Source organism: Calidris pugnax, unplaced genomic scaffold, assembly GCF_001431845.1.
Source record: "Calidris pugnax isolate Ruff unplaced genomic scaffold, ASM143184v1 scaffold281, whole genome shotgun sequence".
In the NCBI taxonomy this organism is placed as follows: Eukaryota; Metazoa; Chordata; class Aves; order Charadriiformes; family Scolopacidae; genus Calidris; species Calidris pugnax.
Window position 1 is genome coordinate 293,659 of NW_015091028.1, and position 19,271 is coordinate 312,929.

General features: G+C 56.5%; 1 protein-coding gene across 1 annotated transcript in view; it reads left to right on the forward strand.

Moving 5' to 3' along the window:
• The first annotated feature begins 2,580 nt into the window (after positions 1–2,580).
• The window catches only part of MID2 (midline 2), a 62,076-nt gene continuing 45,385 nt past the window's right edge, over positions 2,581–19,271 (forward strand). Inside the window, exons 1-2 of the mRNA XM_014956079.1 lie at positions 2,581–2,808; positions 9,616–10,337. Of these exons, the coding sequence (XP_014811565.1) occupies positions 9,672–10,337 (666 nt within the window). The 5' untranslated portion in view covers positions 2,581–2,808; positions 9,616–9,671. The remainder of the gene's footprint in view (positions 2,809–9,615; positions 10,338–19,271) is intronic.

Consider the following 19,271-nt stretch of genomic DNA (forward strand, 5'->3'; position numbering starts at 1 on the left):
TAGCCCCATGCTTTGGCAAGGGCAGCTGCTGGGCTCCTTGGGCACCGTCCTGTGAGCTCCAAGCGTGGCCATGGAGCAGTGCAAACACAACTGCAAAACAGTCTCAGTGCCAGCTGGAATACAGCTGGGGGAAAGCTGAGCCAGGTGAATTGGTGCCTTTTTTTTTTTTTTTTTTTTTGAGATGAAGGGTAGGAGTGCTCATGAGCAGAAGTGATTGAGAGCTGGAGAACCCTCTCCAAAGGGATGCTAATGGATGTGAGTCACCTCCGCAGGAGCATTTCGCATTTGGTCTTGAAAGACTTCAAATGACCTGTTTAATGCATTGACAGAACATCCAGGGAGCGCTGAGGTCCCTCTGTCACTGCCACGCTGGTAGGAGGACTGGGAAATCTGGCTCCCGTACAGAGCGTTCCCAAGGGGCCCGTGTAGGAAAAAGCTTTAAAAAAATGACATGGTTTGAAAACAAGCCTTGGTTTGTTGCTCTGTGGAATGAAGAGGTGGTAACTGTCGGAGCAGTGGATCTCTGACACCCTCTGGCCGAGCTGTAGAGGGAAGAGTGGAGTCTGAGAACTTTCCCTGTGGTGATGGAGCAGCTTCTCCCTGGCTTTTGCGGCTGGTCCAGCCTGGCGTCAGTGGCTGTGCTGCACGGGAAGGGATGCAGGGCACTGCTCCAGTCCAGCATTGCTGGCTGTGCTGCACGGGAAGGGATGCAGGGCACTGCTCCAGCCTGGCATCACTAGAAGCGTCACAGGGCACGGGCACAAACTCTGTCCCCAAACCATCTGCACTGGGACCCTTGGCACGTGGGTGCCCACGCTCCCCGGCGTGATTCTGGCTGGTGCCCGGAGCCGCTTACACTGGGGAAAAATGTGTCTCCAAAATGTGGCCACCTTTTCCAAGGGGAGGTCTGAGATGGTGAAACCCCAGGCTGGTCCCTCGGCCCCAGTGCCTGTTGCTTCCCCCCCATTCGATGCTGTGTGTCTCTCAGACAGGGACCCTGGGCCAAGTCACACCAGTCTGGGTGCCTCTTCCTGGCTGTGACGGGGGGGGAGGGTGTGAAAGTCCAAAATATCTGCTACCTGCATTGTTTCTGCATTGGGGACTAATGCTAATTATTCCCCCATTGTCTTTAGTTCCTGCAGGAAGCCTTGTTTATCTTACCCGCTTCACCAGGAATGCAGCCCCCAGGAGCCTCTGCAGATATATTTAAACTTGCACAAAGCAGCACAATAGCCTTTGAATTTCCCAACCCCGTGGCATCCGTGGGGAGCGTGGCCGTTGGGTGGTTTTGGGGTTTGGCTGGAGAAGCCCGGGGAGGCTCGGGGCCGGGCTGGGACCTCTGCGGGGAGGCTGGAACAGCCTTTTTCCTGCTGGCAGCACTCGGCAGCGACACGGGACTGAAGCCACGTGGGCTGCTGCTGGCTGTCCATGGGCCTGCGAGGCTGACGCAGCACTGGGGTGCTGCTTTGGAGCTGCTCTGGGGACACGCCAGAGCCCTCAGTGGGCCCAGACATTGATGGGAGCCTGGGTCCAGGGAGCAGGTTCTGGCCCCTTTGGAGCCGAGCCTTCCCTGCCTGGCAGCGTTCCTTCCCTCCCTTTCCTGGGGGATGCCACGTATAGGGCTGGCACCTTTGGGCTCTGTGCCTTCGCTGGGACGGGGCTGTCCTGTGCAGGAGGGACCCCTTCTTTGAGGGTCTGTCTTTGTTCTGTCCCCCCATAAACGTCCTTTCAGGAGCAGCCTCGACGTTTGTGCAGCTCGAGGGTCCCTGGAGAGCACCGGTGACGGGCTGGCCCCTTGCAGTGCCACGCTCCCCTTGCAGCAGCACCGGTACCTCCCCAGGCTTGGGTCTGTCTCATCTTCTGGCTCTGTCCTGCCACAGGCATTGCCATGAGCCCAACCTCGCCTTCGCTGCCTCCCTTCATTTCTCGGCACCTCTTTAAACCCTGCTGGTTTTAAAGGGTGAGCGGTGGTGTCAGGCACTGAGACTTGGTGGTCCAGTTGGAAACACCGGAGTGGGGATAACTCTGGTGTGGTACCCAGGGCACAGTCCCCGAAGGATGCTCAGCTCCTGGTATGGCACTGTGGCTGTGAACATGGGAGGGGGCTGCTGCTTCCCCAGCCTCCGGAGAGACCGAGGGATTCACCCTTGGGATATGGTTTTTCTTGGCCACCCTGCGGCTCCAAGGCCAGCGGGGGGGGTTACACCCTCGCCTCTGGCTGAGTGAAGGGGCCGAGCTGTAGCAGCTGGTGCAGGCAGAAGGTGGGGTGGGGGCTCTGCTGGCCCCGCAGCTGATGGCGGGGGGGCTGGGGGTGCCTGACGTGGTGCTGCATCGCTCGGGTCTTTGCCTGCAGCAGCGCTTGGTGGGGCTGGTTGCCCCTCGGTGGGGCTGGTTGCCCCCTGTGCAGCATCCATGGGGGGATGGAAGCCGTGACTTGCTGTGGAGCCAGAGGCTGTCTGAAGCAGCAGCCGCTGCTGCGCGGTGTTGGCAGCTCTGCCCTCCCCGTGTCCTTGCAGGGCCAGGGGCTCCGGCTGCTCCGGGCGCTGCGGGGCTGAGCTGCATTGCAGGCGGTGGCCAAGGAAGAGGGGAAGGAGGCAGAGCTGGGGGCTGCGCTCGGAGAAGGGCTTGGATCTAAAAGCTGCTGCCATGTGTGGTCTGGCAGGAGCCAGCCGGGTGCGGGTATTTTTTTTGGGAGCTGACGCGAGTGCCGTGTTTTGCTCGCCGGCCTCCCAGTGGCTACTGGCCGTGCTGGGCAGTGGAGGAGACGCTTGGACCAGGGTGGCAGGAGAGCGAATAACTGCTGGAGAGGTGAGGGAGGTGGTGGGGCTGGGGTAGAGGGGGTTTGCTGGGCAGGGGAGGGGGGGTTTGCCGGGGGGTGGCAGGGCTGCCAGGGCCGGACGTGCCAGTTTGGGGACGTGCCAGGTCCCCAGCTGCTTTTTCTCAATGGCCGGGCTGGAAGTGGCTCGCTCCCATCTGCGCCGGTCTGGGGAGCCTTGGGGAGATGGGGCTGCTCCCGCTGCAGATGTCCCTGGCGCCGGCAGGGGCTGTGCCTGGCATCGCTGTGACCCCCCCGTGGCAGCAGAGGGGCAGGGGCTGCCGGGTTTGGGCAGTGCTGGGGGAAACCGCCTGGCTGGGGAGGTGGGACGGACAGACAGATGGATGCAGCGCAGAGTGGAGGGTGGGGGTCTGTGCTGGGGGACAGCCCGGCTGCTGCCATCCCTGCTCTTACTGATTGTGGGAGCGCAGAGGCCCCAGGAGCTGCGGCGTTCCCTCAAAAGCAACTGTGCTGAGCTCCGGGGAGCTGCTGAATTGGAGGGGACTGGAGAGAGACCCTGTGCCTTTTTGTGTCCTGTCACCCCCAGGCCCCCGAAGAGGGTGGCAGGGGAGGGTCTCCATGCCATGTTGGTGGGAATTGCCCTGGGAGGCTTGCACAGGACGTGTGCCGGTGCCGCGTGGGGCTGCTCCGAATGGCTCCGGCTGCCGAGGCATCGGGCGGCTGTGGCCTGTGCAGGGAGCTGTGTTTGGTGATTGTGTCCCTGATGTTGTGGAGGTGAATGAGGTCTCTCCCCAGTGGAGACCTCCTGGTCAGAGCATCCTTGCCCCATGGGGGTACCAAGCCCCTGGGAGCCTGTTCTGCTCCTCACGATGGGAGTGATGCTGGGCTCCCACCCGAGGCTTTGCTGCTCTGGGTGAAGCATTCAGCTCTATCCGTGGAGGGCTGTCACGGCTTTTGGTGGGTTTTGGGTGCTTTCAGGGTCTCCACAAAGTCCAAGTGACACACTGCCAGGCACCCGACAGTGGTGGGTGAGGAGCATGGCTCAGTGGTGGCTTGTGTTCTTCTGCAGTCATGACAGCTTAAACCACCACCACCACCGTTGTGCTTCATCCTGCGCTGCAGTCCTGGCGGGCCAGACAAATCCAACATCAGCAGCTGATGGTTTAACGCCAGGCCCAAAAAGCCCCCTCCCCACATCACACTTCCCGGCCGGCAGGAGCGCGGCTCCGCATTTCCCGGCGGGTGGGAGGCAGCTGCAGATGGGAAGGTTTCGTGGCATCGCCAGAACAAATGGTGTAATCAATTGATTTCTGCACAGCTGTAAAGGTATTATTAGCCGCTCTAAACAATGGGAGATGCTCGGCTCGGCGCTGGCAGGCGGGGAAGGACGGGGGGACGTGCTGGGGCAGCGCGTTGGGGGAGTGTTGGGGAGAGCTGCCAGGGCCGGGCTGCTGTGCGTGGAGAAACTACAGAAACCCGGGGGAGAACGGGTGGTACAGGCTCCTGGAGCTGCTCGACAAACCAAGAGATGTTGTTGGGAAGACACAAGGGAGAAGGGGTGGGAAATGCAGCTCCCAAAGCAGAGCAGCTCGGGGGGCAGTGGCTGTGGTGGGGTCGGTGGGACGTGCAGGACTGGGGGTGCTGCGGGGGGCAGTGCCTGCCTCTCCACTGCTGGGGCTCCTGCAGGGGTTACACGTGGGGAATAATCCCGTTTTTAGGATGGGGGGAACCCCACCAGAGCTAGCTGTGCAAGCTGGAGGGCAGAGGTGTTTGTGGGGCACGGAGCCACCCGGGGCCCCTTCCCAGCCCCGGGAGCCCAACAGGAGAACTTCAGGAGAAAGAGGATGCTGCGATGGAGCAGAACGGTTGCGTCCCATCAGTCAAGACAACGTTGGCAGCGGTGAAGATGCAATTCCCGGGGGAATAAAGAACTTGCAAACGGAGACATTAAAGAGCAGCAAATCGGCAGCGCCCGGTGGGCTCCAGCCAGCTCTTCTGAAGGGATTTAACGATGAAGCGGCTGAACTGGCAGCAGAAAGTAATCTCTCATTAACAGCAACTGCTGGATGGGAGCGCAGCCTCTTCTGCTCTGTCCTTAATTTAAAGAGGTACGAGAAGAACTGTGGGAATTACAGAGCAGCCAGCTTTATTTTAGCACCGAGCAAATTGGCTGAGAAAATAATTAAAGCTCATGTGGAAATGCCTGAGATTCAGTGTGATAGATTAAGGACAACAACGCGTGGTTTTCGTATAGGAAATCCAGTTTAATCAGGGTTTGGTGGTTTTTTTTCCTTCTTTTTTCAGTATTGCGATAAGATGATTGGGGAGAGCAGTTGGGAGATGAATTATCTGGATTTTTCAGAAAGCCTCAGACAAATTCGCTAAGTTATTAAGGAAACTGTTAAGGCAGGAGCTGTGGGAGGAAAGGCCAAATTGTGTTTGATGTTTTGAGCTGCGGGGGGAGGAAGGGGCAGGCGCAGGGGTGTGAGCTGCAGCCACGGCCCGGCCGGAGGATGCTCTTCCCCGGCCGGGGCTTTAAGCTTCGCGTTCAGTGTGAAATGTGCACAGCAGCTCCACACGCACTGGAGTAGCAAGGCTGCAAATCAAGCACAGAAAAATTAGGTGTTGCTGGGTCTAAATTGACTGGATGAGCCTGATTGCCTCCCCCCTTGTCCCCCCCTCCCTCAACCTTTCTCTTGAGTGCCTTCATTAGGTAGGAAGCTGTTGCTAATTACACGGTCGGGGGCTACTTTTCCTCGGAGGACCCCTCTTTCTCCGGGGCAAACCTGTCCCAAGGGCGAATTTAGGGCTGTTGGTGGGAAGGGCTGGTGTTTGTGGAGCGCGGTGTGGTTGGCAGGGATGGGGGGGCCCCTCTCCCCATCACCCCGGGAGTGGGTCCCTGCATGGGCTCTGTGGGGATGGGACGTGGCTGCTGGATGGGGCTTCTTGTTCTTCCCCAAACAGCCATCCAATCTCGAGCTAATTTTCCCGAGGACAACAAAAAGCACACAGACAACTGCTGCCCAGATTTTATATCCTGCTGTCGTGGAGCCAATTAAGGAAAGGGTTGCCATATTTTATTATTATTTTTTTTAACATATGGGTGGAGCAACACAGCTTTTTTTTTTTTTAAGCCTCATTCTTGGAAGTGGCTGAGCAGTTTGGGCTGAAGATCTTCTGAGGGGAAAAAAAAAAAAGAAAAAAAGCAGGGGGGAAGGGAGAAGGGAAAAAAAATGTAAAAAATCAGACTTGGTGTGGAAGCCTGAAGAGTCAGCGTTTGCCTCAGCGGGTCTGGAGAGCAGCGGGCTCTGCAGTGTGAGCTCTGAAAGGCTGGCAGAGCTGTGCCCGCTTTGGTGCCAGGAGGACCCGGGGGAGCTTCAGGTGGATTTAGCAAATGGTGGTAAAAGCGAGGGCTGGGCAGGCCAGGAGGGTGTGCTGGAGGGGAAAATGGGACCTGCAGACATATGTTTTGGGTTTAAAATTCTCCATTTAGGAAGGTGGGTGCTGCTATGTCGGGCTCGGCAAAGGCTGACGGTGCCGGGCACGAGGCACGTTGACTGGTCACCACCATGTGGCAGCGAAGCCAGACACAGGGTGGGACGGGGTTCTCCAGCCTGATAAAACCCTCCACAATTATACAATAATTATAAGCTGATGCCTGGAGAGCACCGAGAACTGCCTCCTGAACAACGCAGACCCGTAGCGGCGGGGGTGGGGCCGGGGGACCCGCCGCAGGATGTGGTTGTGGCCAAGCCCAAGGCACGAACAGAAATTGCAGCCATTGGTTTTTAAATGCAGATACAATGCGTCGTATTGATTTCTGGTATCCCAGCCTCACGGCACAGGGCTGGCACGGCGTGATGTGTGAGCAAGAGCTTTCTTGCACCAGGAGTCAAGGGGAAACCGCAGCAGAAGGAGCAGGGAGGGGTTTTTGGGCTGCCTAAAGGTGGTCAGAGGGGCAAGGGGAATTTTGGGCTGGCTGACCATGGCCTTAGGTGATATACACCAGGATGTCCCCTCCCAGGTGTAGATGGGGTGATGTGAGCAACATCTCCTGCTGTTTCTTTCTCTCTCCTCCCTCCTTTCCTTGGTGGCAAACCTCTGCATCACTCCTGAGGAACCTTTGAGCTGGAGGTAGCAACGAAGCCTGCTTGGCTTTGATCTTGTAAAAATAATAATGTGTGAGAGGTGGTGGGGGAACCTTTGTGTCAAATGGCCCTTGGTATCGTTTGCTGAGGGTGCAGGGTTGCTGGCCAGGATGCAGGAGCTATGGCTCCGTGGGTTGTGCCTCCTGCTCTGCCCGCCAGCCAGGAGGCCTGGAGCGGCACAGGGGGACCTGTGGCACCTGGGGGGATGTGGGGCACCCCCAGCGTGGGGGGAGGTCACAGCAATGCAGGTGGGTGCTCTGGCCATATCTCTCCTTCTGTGGCACCATGGATGCCCCTGGGCACATGGTACCCACCTAAAGCTGCCCCTCGCCGCCGTTGTGCCCAGAGCTGGAGGAATCCTGCGTTCCTTCCTGTGTTGCGTGATGGGAGAAATCCCACCCAGGCTTTTCCACAGCAAAAATGTTTGTTTTCATGTTACTGCTTTGTTAAACTCCTGCTCCTCGCAGCCCCAGCCCTGCCCAGGGGCCAGCAGGAGCGTGGCTGGGGCCGGCGTCTGACCCTTGGGCACCAGTGGCACAGGCTTGTTTGTAAACTGTGCTAATACATTATAACTTCTATAGTTAGGGAGTTAATGACTCTAAACAAAGCAGATTTTGATCTAATCAGCTGTTCCTCGTGCCACGTCAATCCCGGACATCAAAGCGAACATCAAAGTGAGAGGCATGAAAGGCTCCGAAGGCAGCGCCAACTGCTCGGCCCAGGTGCGTCTGAGCGAGCGGCGGCCCCGCTCCTGCCCCAGCCGGGGCTTGGGGGCTCCTCCTGGTTATCTGGGATCTGAAGGATGTTGTCCCAGCAAGGAAAACAAGATTAACATGAGAACAGTCTTCAGGAACAAAGCTGTTTAAACTCTCTGCATCTTTTCCCTGGATGGCGGCGGAGCTGAAGCCGAGCGCTCCCGGGGCAGGGGGACCCTGCGGTCGCACACAGACCCCCCCAGTCGCACACGGACCCCGCGGTTGCAAATGGACCCTCTAGTCACACACGGACCCCGTGGTTGCAGATGGATGCCCCAGTCACACATGGACCCTGTGGTTGCTGACAGGCCCCATTTGCCCCGTGGGAGCGTGTCCCAGCGATGGGTGATGCTCGTGCTGCTCTGCAGGGGCTGTTGGGGAGCGTCTGGCACCAATCCTGACTTTTAGATCACTTTCCCGATGCTGGTCAGGCTCTGACACAAATCCTGCTCTTGTCCTTTATTCCCTCTCTGCCTTCGCTGTCCGGAGGGGTCGGTGGGTGACTGGGGGGGCTCTGCTGCCCGTGCTGGGGTGCGGGCTCAGCCGGCAGCGTGGGATTCTCACAGCGCGGTGGCTGCTCTGCCTGGAGTGTCCTGGCAAAGCAAGGGACCAGCCCTGATTCGAAGGCGGTTTGTAAGGTTTAAAGCCATGCGGGGGGGCTGCCCGTGGCTGGGGTCCTGGGGGTGTTACGGCCGTGCAGTGGGAGCCCCTGGTCCCGCAGGTGGGGAGCCCAGCAAGAGCCATCTCATGTTGCCGGGCAAGTGTCCAGCAGCTTCCTCCCCGCTGCTTTCCCATGGCTGAGACGGGCTCTGGGGTCTGAGAAAAGCACCGGGGGCCGCAGGGAGGAGGCTGTTGGGAGCCTTTGTGCTCCTCAGCCCTTTGGACACAGCTGATTTCCCACCGTCTCTCTTGGGGGGCAATAATAAAACATTACAAATATGTATGTATCTGTGCAAGTCTGCATCTGGGCAGGCCTTGATAAGGTTGCTGCAGCATGAATATATGTAAATATCCAATTGCTTAAGTTTATAAATGCCTTGTGCCAGCGCAGGAAAGGCTGAAGGTCTCGAGGTGCTCGTGAGTCCTGTTTCAGGTGACTGGGGAGAGTGGGGGCGATGGGCAGGTCCCCAGGGGCGACTCGGTGCTCTGCAGAACCGGAGCTTGGGAGCGCCACCACGGTGGCTGCGGTGGCTTCCAGGGAGCCCGTTTCCAGCCTTGTGCCGGGGAGGAGATCTAAAAATATGTGCTCGTTTGGCTCCAGCTGGGGCTGGTTTGGGCATCGCTGGCCACTGCCGGAGTGCAGCAGAGGACAGCGAGGGGGGGACGTTTGCAGACTGTAATTTCGCTGCTCTTCCCTCCCCGCTCCTGAAGGGCAGCATCTGGGAGGAACACAGAGCGGGGGGACGGTACGGGAGAGCTCCTCACCCACTTTGCTCAGAGTTTCCAGGATGTGATTCACCTTTTCCCCTTCACCAAAGGGAGAGGGGACCGTGGCTGCTAGGGGGGATGCTGAGAGGTTTGCCTGTGCTGTGGGGCTGGGAAACCAGCCTGGTCCCCCGCTCCTGTCTCAGGCAGCACTTGCTAAAAGAACCACAAAATCATGTGGTTTCTCCTGGTTTTGTCCCCAGCTTTGCTGTCTGAGCCCTCTGCCCTGGCTGGCAGGAGGGGAGCTGCTGTCCCTCCGCCCTTCTCTCCTGTCCCACAGCATCTCTGGGTGCTGGTCCAAGCTCGTGGCTCGGTTCAGGAGGACGGTTTGGTGAGATGGTCCATCCATGCCGATGGACTGCAGTGACAGTGTTGGGGTGCAGAATGTTGGGGTGCTGTGGGCGTGATGGTGTCTGTCTGTGGTGTCCATCTCCTCTGGGCGTCTGTTTCTGCTGGAGAGCAGCTGCCCAGGAGAGCCAATGCTTCATCTCTCTGCTTTCCTCCCTCCCAGGTACCAGACCACCTTCCCCGGCTTTGGATGCTGAATCAGGATCGTTTTAACTAAAGATGGAAACACTGGAGTCAGAATTGACCTGCCCAATCTGCCTGGAGTTATTCGAAGACCCTCTCTTGCTGCCCTGTGCCCACAGCCTCTGCTTCAGCTGCGCCCACCGTGTCCTGGTCTCCAGCTGCTCCTCCAGCGAGTCCATCGAGCCCATCACCGCCTTCCAGTGCCCCACGTGCCGCTATGTCATCTCCCTCAACCACCGGGGCCTGGAGGGCCTCAAGAGGAATGTGACCCTGCAGAACATCATCGACCGCTTCCAGAAGGCCTCCCTGAGCGGCCCCAACTCCCCCAGCGAGAGCCGCCGCGAGAGGACCTACCGCAACAGCCCTACCATGTCCGTGGCCGGCGAGCGGATCGCCTGCCAGTTCTGTGAGCAGGACCCCCCGCGGGACGCCGTGAAGACCTGCATCACCTGCGAGGTGTCCTACTGCGACCGCTGCCTGCGGGCCACCCACCCCAACAAGAAGCCCTTCACCAGCCACCGGCTGGTGGAGCCGGTGCCCGACGCCCACTTCCGAGGACTCACGTGCCTGGAGCACGAGAACGAGAAGGTGAACATGTACTGTGTTGCTGATGACCAGCTCATCTGTGCCTTATGTAAACTGGTGGGCCGCCACCGGGACCACCAAGTGGCATCCCTCAGCGACCGCTTTGAGAAGCTGAAGGTAAGCAGCCCGCGCGGGTGTGTGCCCAGGGATGGTTGTCGGAGCAGGAGCCGGTTCCACATGCCCCAGGTGGCACCTCTTATTCAAGCCAAAAAGCTCCTGAAAGGTCTGTGGGCTGCAGGATGGAGCTTGTGGGCTCCTCCAGTGCCCTGGTACCAGGAGCCTGAGCTGGGTCTCACTGACACAATTAGAGCAAAGTCTTTGCTGTTTGATTTTTCTCCTGCTGAGGGGTGTGTGTTCCAAGCCCAGGCATTGGACCTGTGGCTGTTGCCCCAGGAGTGTGGCAGACAGCGGGGGTCTGTCCTGTCCTGTGACAGAGCCGGGGTGGCAAAGAGTGGCCTGGGGGACCTCTGAGCATCCTCCCCCGAGGCTGCGGTGCTGGGGCCGTGCCTGCTCAGTGGTCCCAGCAGTGGGAGCCCCCGTGGTGGGGGAGCCCCTTCTCTGCACGTGTTCTCCTCCGTCCTAATTCCCCCAAGCTGTAGTGGCAGAAATGGGCAGTCACCCCCCTCCGCCGTCACTCGTGGCACATCGATCCGAGCTGAGTTACGGCTCTGCTGCTCCTCAGGTGGCAGAGAGCGAATTCCCAGGCATCCTTCTGGGGCCCCTGGAGCTTCATTTTCATGCGGTGGCTGCAGGGGGTGTTGTGTGAACCCGTGTGGATGGTGTTTGACCTATATAAAGTTAGAAATCCCTCTCTGTCCCCCATGCATTCTGCATGAGTTTGCAAAATGGTTTTAATTCCTTTTTTCAATATTAAAAAAAAAAATAACATAGCTGGTCCCATTAGAGGTCACACCGGTGAGGCTGTAGCCGTGGCAGCAGTCACGTTCCATTAGAGCCCTTCTCCTGGGTTTCCAGCTGCTCCTCTCCTGGTCCTTTCTTGCCTAATGTTCTGGGCTTGTTCTGACCCAAAAGTGCTTTTCTTGGCTCTTTGTCTTGTTAATATTTTGAACAAAATTGATTTGTCTGCTCTTGTGTTTTTTGAGGGCAGAAGAAATACTTCTATCACTCTAACAAAAATACAGAAGACCTCTTTTTTTTTTTTTTTTTTTTTTCCTGTGCAGGCCAGATTCTATTTTTTCTCTTTTTTCTTTTTCTTAACAAGCTGATGCCTGGACAGAAATCTTTCTAGATATCCGGTTTCCTGGGCTGGTTTCCCACCTGCCCTTCTCCAAAACTCTCCCAAACCCGGTGTGATTTGCCCAGTGGTGCGAGTCAAACATCTGCAGTGGTGGGAGGAACAGGCTGTGGGATGTCCTGGATGTATTTCCTTCTCTCCCAGTGCCTTTTGGGGGGTGCTGCTGCAGGGTGGGGGTCCCCAGGGATCCCCAGGCTGGGGGTGGCTGGGGTTTGCTGCAGAGGGTGATGTGCCGGTCCCATCTTGCGTCGCCCCTCACCTAAGCTTCCCCCGGTGTGCGGAGCGGTGCCAGCAGCCCCCTCCGTGGGCCAGGACATTCTTTTTCCATGAGGAAATGTCTCAATTAGCAAATTGGAAACCTTAGAAAGAAATGACCATGTACGTTTGCACGCAATAACCCTGGGATAGAAATTGAACCCCTTTTTCCCCCCTGCTCCAGCCCATGTCCGCTGGCCAGGCGAGTTCAGCTGGAGACAAACCCCTTGGCACCCTGAGTCGCTCCTTCAGCCAGCCAAGTTTTGCAGGTTCCCAGAACACCATTTTTTATTTTTTTTGTTTTAATTTATGGATTTAAGTGATTTTGGAGGAGGAGGGAAGCTCTCCTCTGCTAGGAACATTCTTTCTGTGCTGTTCACCCTGCCCAGCGCCGGTTCAGCGGCAGGAGCTGGAGCTGGATGGGGGGTGGGGGTGGCGAGGGGCTGTGTCTCCCCACCAGTGGGGACCCCCTCCAAGGGGGCATCTCGGCTCGATGTCAGTAATCCCTGCCTTGGGGGTTTTCTGGGGCATTTTTTTTGGATGGCATTTTTCCTAATGCTCTCTCCCCTGCAGGAGTTGCAGGGATCGATGCCGAGCGTTACCGGCAGTGTCAATATTTGCATTAGTATTTGGTGTCAGTCCATCGTCCCGACCACAGCCCACTCTCTGGCAGCACTGCAAATCCTTGCGAGTATCTGAAATGCTTGAAGTCATTAAAAACGGGCTGGGCGGGGAGCGCTGCGGGATGCTGATGGGGGTGGCTGCTCCCTCCCGCAGCCCCTGAGCCTCCCGTGCCCCCCGCAGGGCTCTGCCCCTCCAAGGCCCCCCCTGCCCCCTGGAGAGCTGGATGGCCACCAGCCTGCTTTTGGGGACCCGTGGTAGCTTGAGCATCGAGCAGTGAGTGCTTGCTCTTAATCTCCGGCTTTGATCCCATAGCTAGAGCAGGCTGGAAATGCCTTTCAAGTTGGTTTTTTTGATAAAGAACTGGGTTTTGAACCAAGTAAGTTCATTTTGTCACAAGGGCTGTGCTTTCTACAAAAGGGGGATTTTTTTTTTTTCCCTCTTCAGAATTGCTGTGTGCCTGAACATCATCCTGTCGTGTCTGACCCAGACCACCTCCCGGGGCTCCCCTTCCCCTCTGAGCTCCTCTGACATCAGAGATCTCCAGTGCAGGGCTGTCCTGCGGGGGCTCTGCCACAATCTCTCTGTACTATATTGCACACCTCGGGTGCTTTAGGAACCACCTTTAATCCCTTTGAGGCGTATCATGGCTTTTTATTTTGTGCATCTTCAACTCCGATGTCTATATTCTGAAGAAGCTGGCAAGTGTGAGCTGTTTTCCTGAACTGTGGTGAATGCGAGGGGTGAGCCGATGGACGTGACCTTGGCTATGAGTAGTCAAACTCATTGGGGTTTTGGGAGCTTGTTTTTCCTCTCTGCATGTTCAGGAAGGACGGAGATTGTGAACACCATCAGTGGCAAAGAAGTCCATCAGCTCGGCGTGCTGGGTGAAAATCGACATTAAAGATCAAATTAAAAATGTATGTAGATTAAGAGAAAAACTAATGGCTTGACCTAGATAAAGCGAGTGCCTAGGACAGCAGCGCGTTATCTGCCGAGTGAGATCTTGGCCAATTATAAATTCAGATTGCTTGGAACTCGTAATTGCGGTCCTCTCCGGGGAGTGCTGCCTGCCCCGTGCCGAGCTCTGCCGGTGGCCGGGGCCGGGGTTACGCTCACGGTGACTCGGGGCAGGAACGGCTGGGACTGAAGGGCTCTGGCTGGGAAAGGATTTTCCTTAATTATTTGCTGCCGTCCTTTGCTTCTCCGTCTGCTCTGCTCCCTTTGCAGGAACCGGTGGAAGGCTGGCTCAGAGGAGGCTTTTCCTTTGCTGCTGCTGAGGCTCCTGTGGAATGACAGGCTGGAAATACCAAAAAAGAAAGAAAAAGATGTATTTTGTAACACTCTTATATCTGCTCCTTGCTAAAGGAAGAGCAATGAGCCGGGTGGAAGGGCGGTTACGCTTCAGAGAGGTGCTGCCTCCAGTGGGATTATGTGAGTGGGACTCAAAACCCAAAGCCACATCCCTGCGCCAGACAAATGGTGTGCAGAAAGCTGAGTTATTCCAAGGCTCTTAAGAGAGTGATGGGGTAAAAAAAATGAGGGGGAAAAAAATTTCCTCCACACTGCAATATAGGACTTCTTCGCCTCGGGATTTGTGAGCGTGTTCTTGCTTGCGCTGTGTGAGTCACTGAGATTGCTGCTTAATTTATAATTTACTGTACTGCCATGGGGCTAAACTGAATTTTTATATATATATATTTATATATTTCCCCCCCACAAAGAAGAGTTAGCTGAGAAGGAGGGTTACAATGGTGATGGCTGTGACTCCTAAACGGCACCCGGGGGGCTGTTCCCAGCAGAAACGTGGAAGGCCCTGGCTGTGGGGGGGCTCTCGGCTGCTTTACCCCCCTCAGCAGCCGATCTGCTCCGGCTGCTCCTTGGAGACCCGCATAGGGCAGGAGATGCCAACCCAGCCGAGGTTTGCTTCATGCCGGGCTGGTGGGAGCTGCCACCTCCTGCTGCGCCGGGGACCCTGCTGGGGTGGTGGGTGGTCCCCGGCCGTGCTGGGGGCGGGGGGGTCTCATTGTGATTTTATTGCTCTCTTGGGTTGAGCCTGTAATGCGGGGACTGGGTATAAGGGATCTCTCTGAGCAGGGGGTGAGACCTGTGGCCCAAACCAGGGTCCCCAGCACAGGGGGCAGCCAGCACGCATGGGTGTTGGGGACACGCAGAAGAGCATCGTGCCTTGTCCCTGATGCAGATAAAGGTCTCCACCCTCTGCTGGTTCCCATATCAAGCGATGGCCCCGGTCTCCCTCGAGCAGCTCAGCGTGCCCTTCGGCTGCCACCGCTGCTGGGGCTTGGTGACAGATCCACAACCAGCTGAGGGACCCCTTGCTGGGAAATGGTGAGAGCCCCTGGGGGTGCAGCCCATCTGCAGGAGCCCAGGGCGCCCGCAGCCCTAGTGCCAGGGAGGGGACAGTCCCCAGCCCCTGTGAGCTGTCCCCATGGGGTGGGGGCTGCTCGGGTGCAGGGGGAGCTCCGTGAGCTGGAAGCTGTAGCTGTGGAAATAAGGCTGGCGATAAATGGGGCTGAACATAAAGCTCGGAGCTGGCCCTGCTTTTGTTGTTGCTTTGCTGGGGTTTTTTTGGCATGCCAGCGGGGAGCATCAGCGGTGCAGGGTGGTGGGGTCTGTGTGTCTGTCTGTCCTGGCCTCGCAGGGCAGGAGGAGGCTCACGAGCACATCTGGGGCTGCCGTCCCCTCCCCGCCCCGGCCTGCGCTGCCCTTGCTCTTTTGCTCAGGTTTCCCTGAAAACACCCCCTGGCCGGGGGCGGCGGGAGCGGGCACAGCTTCGCTTCAGCCCTGGCATTTACCGACGGAGCGTGAGTCACATGGAAACACGGCGTTTCCCTGGCTCCTTTCCCTGCGGCAGGAGAGGGATCACAAGGTGCCCCGGTGTCTGATGGAGCTCACGACTTAAGGTTTCCATCAGCACAGAGGATGCAAGTGTTGGGAACTGTTTAACTGCTGGTGGTTTGTAGGTCTGGGAAAGCAGAAATCAGCACTCGGTGATGAGAGCCTTGATTTTTTTCTTTTTTTTTTTTTTTTTTCTGGAAACCTGCTTTATGGGGAGGGTTTGGATATTTTCTTTTAAATTACGCTATTATGCGATAGCAGACCTGAGCAGCTCCGTTGGTTTGGTTAATCTCTTTCGTTTTTCCAAAACCGCCTTCACATCCAAGCTGATTTCAATGCTGCTATCTCGAGAGCAGCTTGAGCTGGAAAATGAAAGTGCAAAGCTGTGCAAAAATCACTCGGCGACGCTGTGCTTGGGATGAGGCAAAAGGATTAATCTCCAGCCTTTGTGTCCTGCGAGACAGAGGGCCAGGGCTGGCGTCTGTGGGAGAAGCAAGATGGTGAGCGGGTGAATAAGAAAAGGTGTCACCTTTTATTAATTCATTACTTATATATTTATATCTATTTTATATATACTATATTGTCTATTATATAGTATGTATAATATATAATTAATAAATTAATTATTTATTGACTTTAAAGAGTCATGTCCCCCCTGCAAAAAAACCCCAAACCTTTATTTCAGGAAGCGGCTGGTGGTCAGTCTGTTCATCTGTCTCATCAGCCTTGAGCAGTGGGAGGTGAGGAAGGTGATGGTTAAGGATATGAAAGAATTCTACCCTTGTTGGGCTTGATAATCCCAAATTCACAGTTCTTACCAGCTGTGTGAGCCCGTGGGCTGTGGATGCTGAGGAGTACCTGAGGCTGTGGGATGCTGCTGGGGAAGGTGCTGGTGGGCTTGGAGGGCTGACTTGTCTGGGGAGGTGAAGCCAAGAGGGCACAGGCTATTGAGTGCTGCCTGGTGGCCCTGGGTGCAGGTCCCTTGGTTATGGGATGTGGCAGAAGGCGAGCGGCTGAGCTCTGAGGAGCCAGGGAAGGTCCCAGTGTACGGGCCCTTTAGCTCTTTCTCTGGGAGATGTCTCCCTCGGTGCCGGCTTTGGACGGGAGAGGGGCTGCCTCAGGCAGCGTCCTCATGTGATGGCTTCTCGGGGGGGTTGGGGGATACAGCTGATTTGGGCACAGCATCGCTGCAGCCTCCAGCTTCTCCCAGTCTGGGGGCTCCTCTGGGCCCTCCGTGATGCAGCTGCATTGCTTCAGATGTGCTTTCAAAAGCAAAAGGAATGAAATAAAAGTCCCCAAATCTTTTGCCATCAACATCAGCAACACGCTGGTCATGAGCCCGTGTGGCCCATGCCTCAGGATGAGGGCAGAGGATGCTCAGACCACGGTACTGCTTGTGGGGACACCGCTAATGTCCCCGTGTCACCCCTTGCTCTCCTTACAAATAGCTTTTGCAATGGTGGTTTGCTTTAATTTTAATTAGCCCTTTCATCAGGGCTTACCAGGAATGGAAATGCATCCGAGTTACCAAAGGGGGACGGGGAATTTTTTTGGCAGAAGTTGTTGCACTGATAAATTAGAAATGAAAAATTTATGAGCGTGTCAAATCGTACAACTGCAGCAGCTCTGGATGGTTAGGTATTAAAATCTTGCTTAACTTCATACCTTACGATGATTGACTCTTAGAGGGTGATTAGTTGGGTGGGAATAATTGGTGCAGAGGTGCCGCGTGTGCCTCCTGCCTGTGCTGCCGGCGCTGGGCAGGGCGGGAGGGGGACACCGGCGATGGGGGTGCCTGGTCTCCTGCTCAGAAGGGCTGTGGAGGAGCCGTGGTGCCTCGTAAGGGAAGGAGCCTTCTCCCTGCAGCGAGAACCTGGGGTGTGTGGCCCTTTGTGAGTGTCCTCCTGCTTGTGTCCAAGATGTTGGGGCTTGAGAACCACCAGGAGAATTAGTGATGATCCAAGAACAGTCTCTGGTTGTCATTTCCTCAGAGGGGGGTCTGTCCCTGGGCTGCGGGAGGGGGCAGAGGTGGAGGCGAGCAGGGAACTGTCAGACAGCAGCGTGGGTGCTGCTCGGGAGCTGGGCTTCTCAGGGTGGCCCAGGTCTGTGCTGGGACCTCACCTCTGCCTCTGGCCTGGCCGTGGCCACCTTTTGAGAGCGTGGGCAGTGACGGTGCTGGGTCACCTGGAGCCACCAGAGATGAGAAGCGGGTTGTTGGGGAGCCCTTGTGCCGGGGATGGAGGCAGCATGGTCCAGAGCTTCCCATCAGACAAGGGTCTGGCAGACTCTGCTCAGTGTTGGCTTCGGGAGGTGCTGCCCCGTTGGTTGTGGTGGGTTTTACCTCTAACCCTGCTTTGCACAGCTCCATGCGGTGCTGGTTGCTCTGCACCTGGAATGATGCCTTCAAACACTGCAGAAAGCGAGGTCTTGAACATTTCAAGACCTGCAAAGTCCTGCTGTGGCTTCTGCTGGGCTCCTCTGGAGCTGGTCCTGGTGTCCACCAGAGAGGCTCATGCGGGAGGCGACAGGTTGAGCGTCGGAGTTTTTGGCGCTATTCCTGGAGAAGGGGAATAATCTCTGAGATCTAATACTTAATGCTACTTTCCAGCGTAAACAAATCTGTGCCAGTCCTTGAGCCGTGGCCCTACAGTTTTTTAAGCCAATTTATGTTCCCATCAAATCTGATCTTTGTTCCAGCCGTCCCTCGTCATGTGATTTAACAGAGTATTTTTTTCCCCCTCTGTCAACAAATTTGCTAACAATACAGATACTTTTATGTTATAGTTTTCTTTATAGCATCTCTCTGGATGCCTCAAATTGTGTTACCGCTTGCAGTTTCTAAATTTCCATTTAATTCTGATTTTACTCGTCATGTACTCCTGCTGTTTCTCTGCAACACGAACTCTTTCAGGAAAAACTTCCCTGGCGCAGGGTTTCCTTCCCAGAAGGGGGGCTTTGGTTTCCGGACACAACTGCCAGCCGTTAGCTTTGCACCGCTTCTGTTTTCTGATGTTTTTAAGGGTGTGAGCTGAACTTCAGCTGTTTCTGTTCTGCATGAACAGAGGTTTTGAAATTAAAAATAAATAAAGAAAAAGAGTTGGTGCAGCTCCAGACCCGTGGAAGGTCTCAGCACAGGGGGTTCCCTGGGTGGGATGGGATGGGATGCCCCTCCAGCTGCACGGCGCTGCTCCGTCCTGGGGGGCTCGGGTACCCGTCCTGCTTCTTGCTGCCTTTCCTGGGGTTCCTCTGAGGTGGTTTTGCTCCTTCCACATCTGCTCCTTGCCGATGGCAGGACATTATTTAACAGTTTATTCTCAGCTATTCTGCAAGCTTGTGCTACCTGTGTCTTTTTTTTTTTTCCCCCGCTTATTTTTCTGAGCTTTTACTCTGAATTTCCTGCTTTGCTTCATGGCTTTGGTTACCCCATCCCTCGGAGCTCACCTGAGGTGTGTCCTGTGGTCTGCCCCGTTCCCCTGCCTTCTCCCCAGCCCTGGGCAGTGTCTTCTGGCCGCCCGTGCCCCCTGTCCCCGCACCACCAGCTCGCCCGTGTCTCCGTGCCATCACTCGGCGCTGTCACAGGGCACTCGGGAATTGTTCTCTCTGGACTGGTAGGTCTGTTTCCCTTGTGACACCCCTATCCCGGAATGTTTTCTGCAGCGTGTCCTTATGTTCCTGCAGCAGGCTCAGGTCACAGCTCTGGATTCCTGCTCCCCCCGCTGCAGGTCATTACGGAGCTCAGAGCCCAGTCCCTGCTCGGAAACACCTTCCCTTGCGGGGGACCCTCTCGTTCCTGGGCTGGGAAGGGGGGAGTCTCCACACACACCCCTCTGACAGCTGCATTTCTGGGGAGCGCGTGGCTGCTGCATTTTCTCCTTTAGTAGGATTTTTCCCCTCTTCCTGGCACCGCGTGGTGACTTCATCCCTGTGAATGCCAAGCCCTGCCTGAAGTCCCCCGGCGGTGGGCAGACCTCGCTGGGCAGGGGAGAGGGCTCTCTGCTGCTTGAGCTGGAAGATGGCACCTTCTCTACATGCTCCTTTGGAGAGGAGAAAGTCCATTTTCT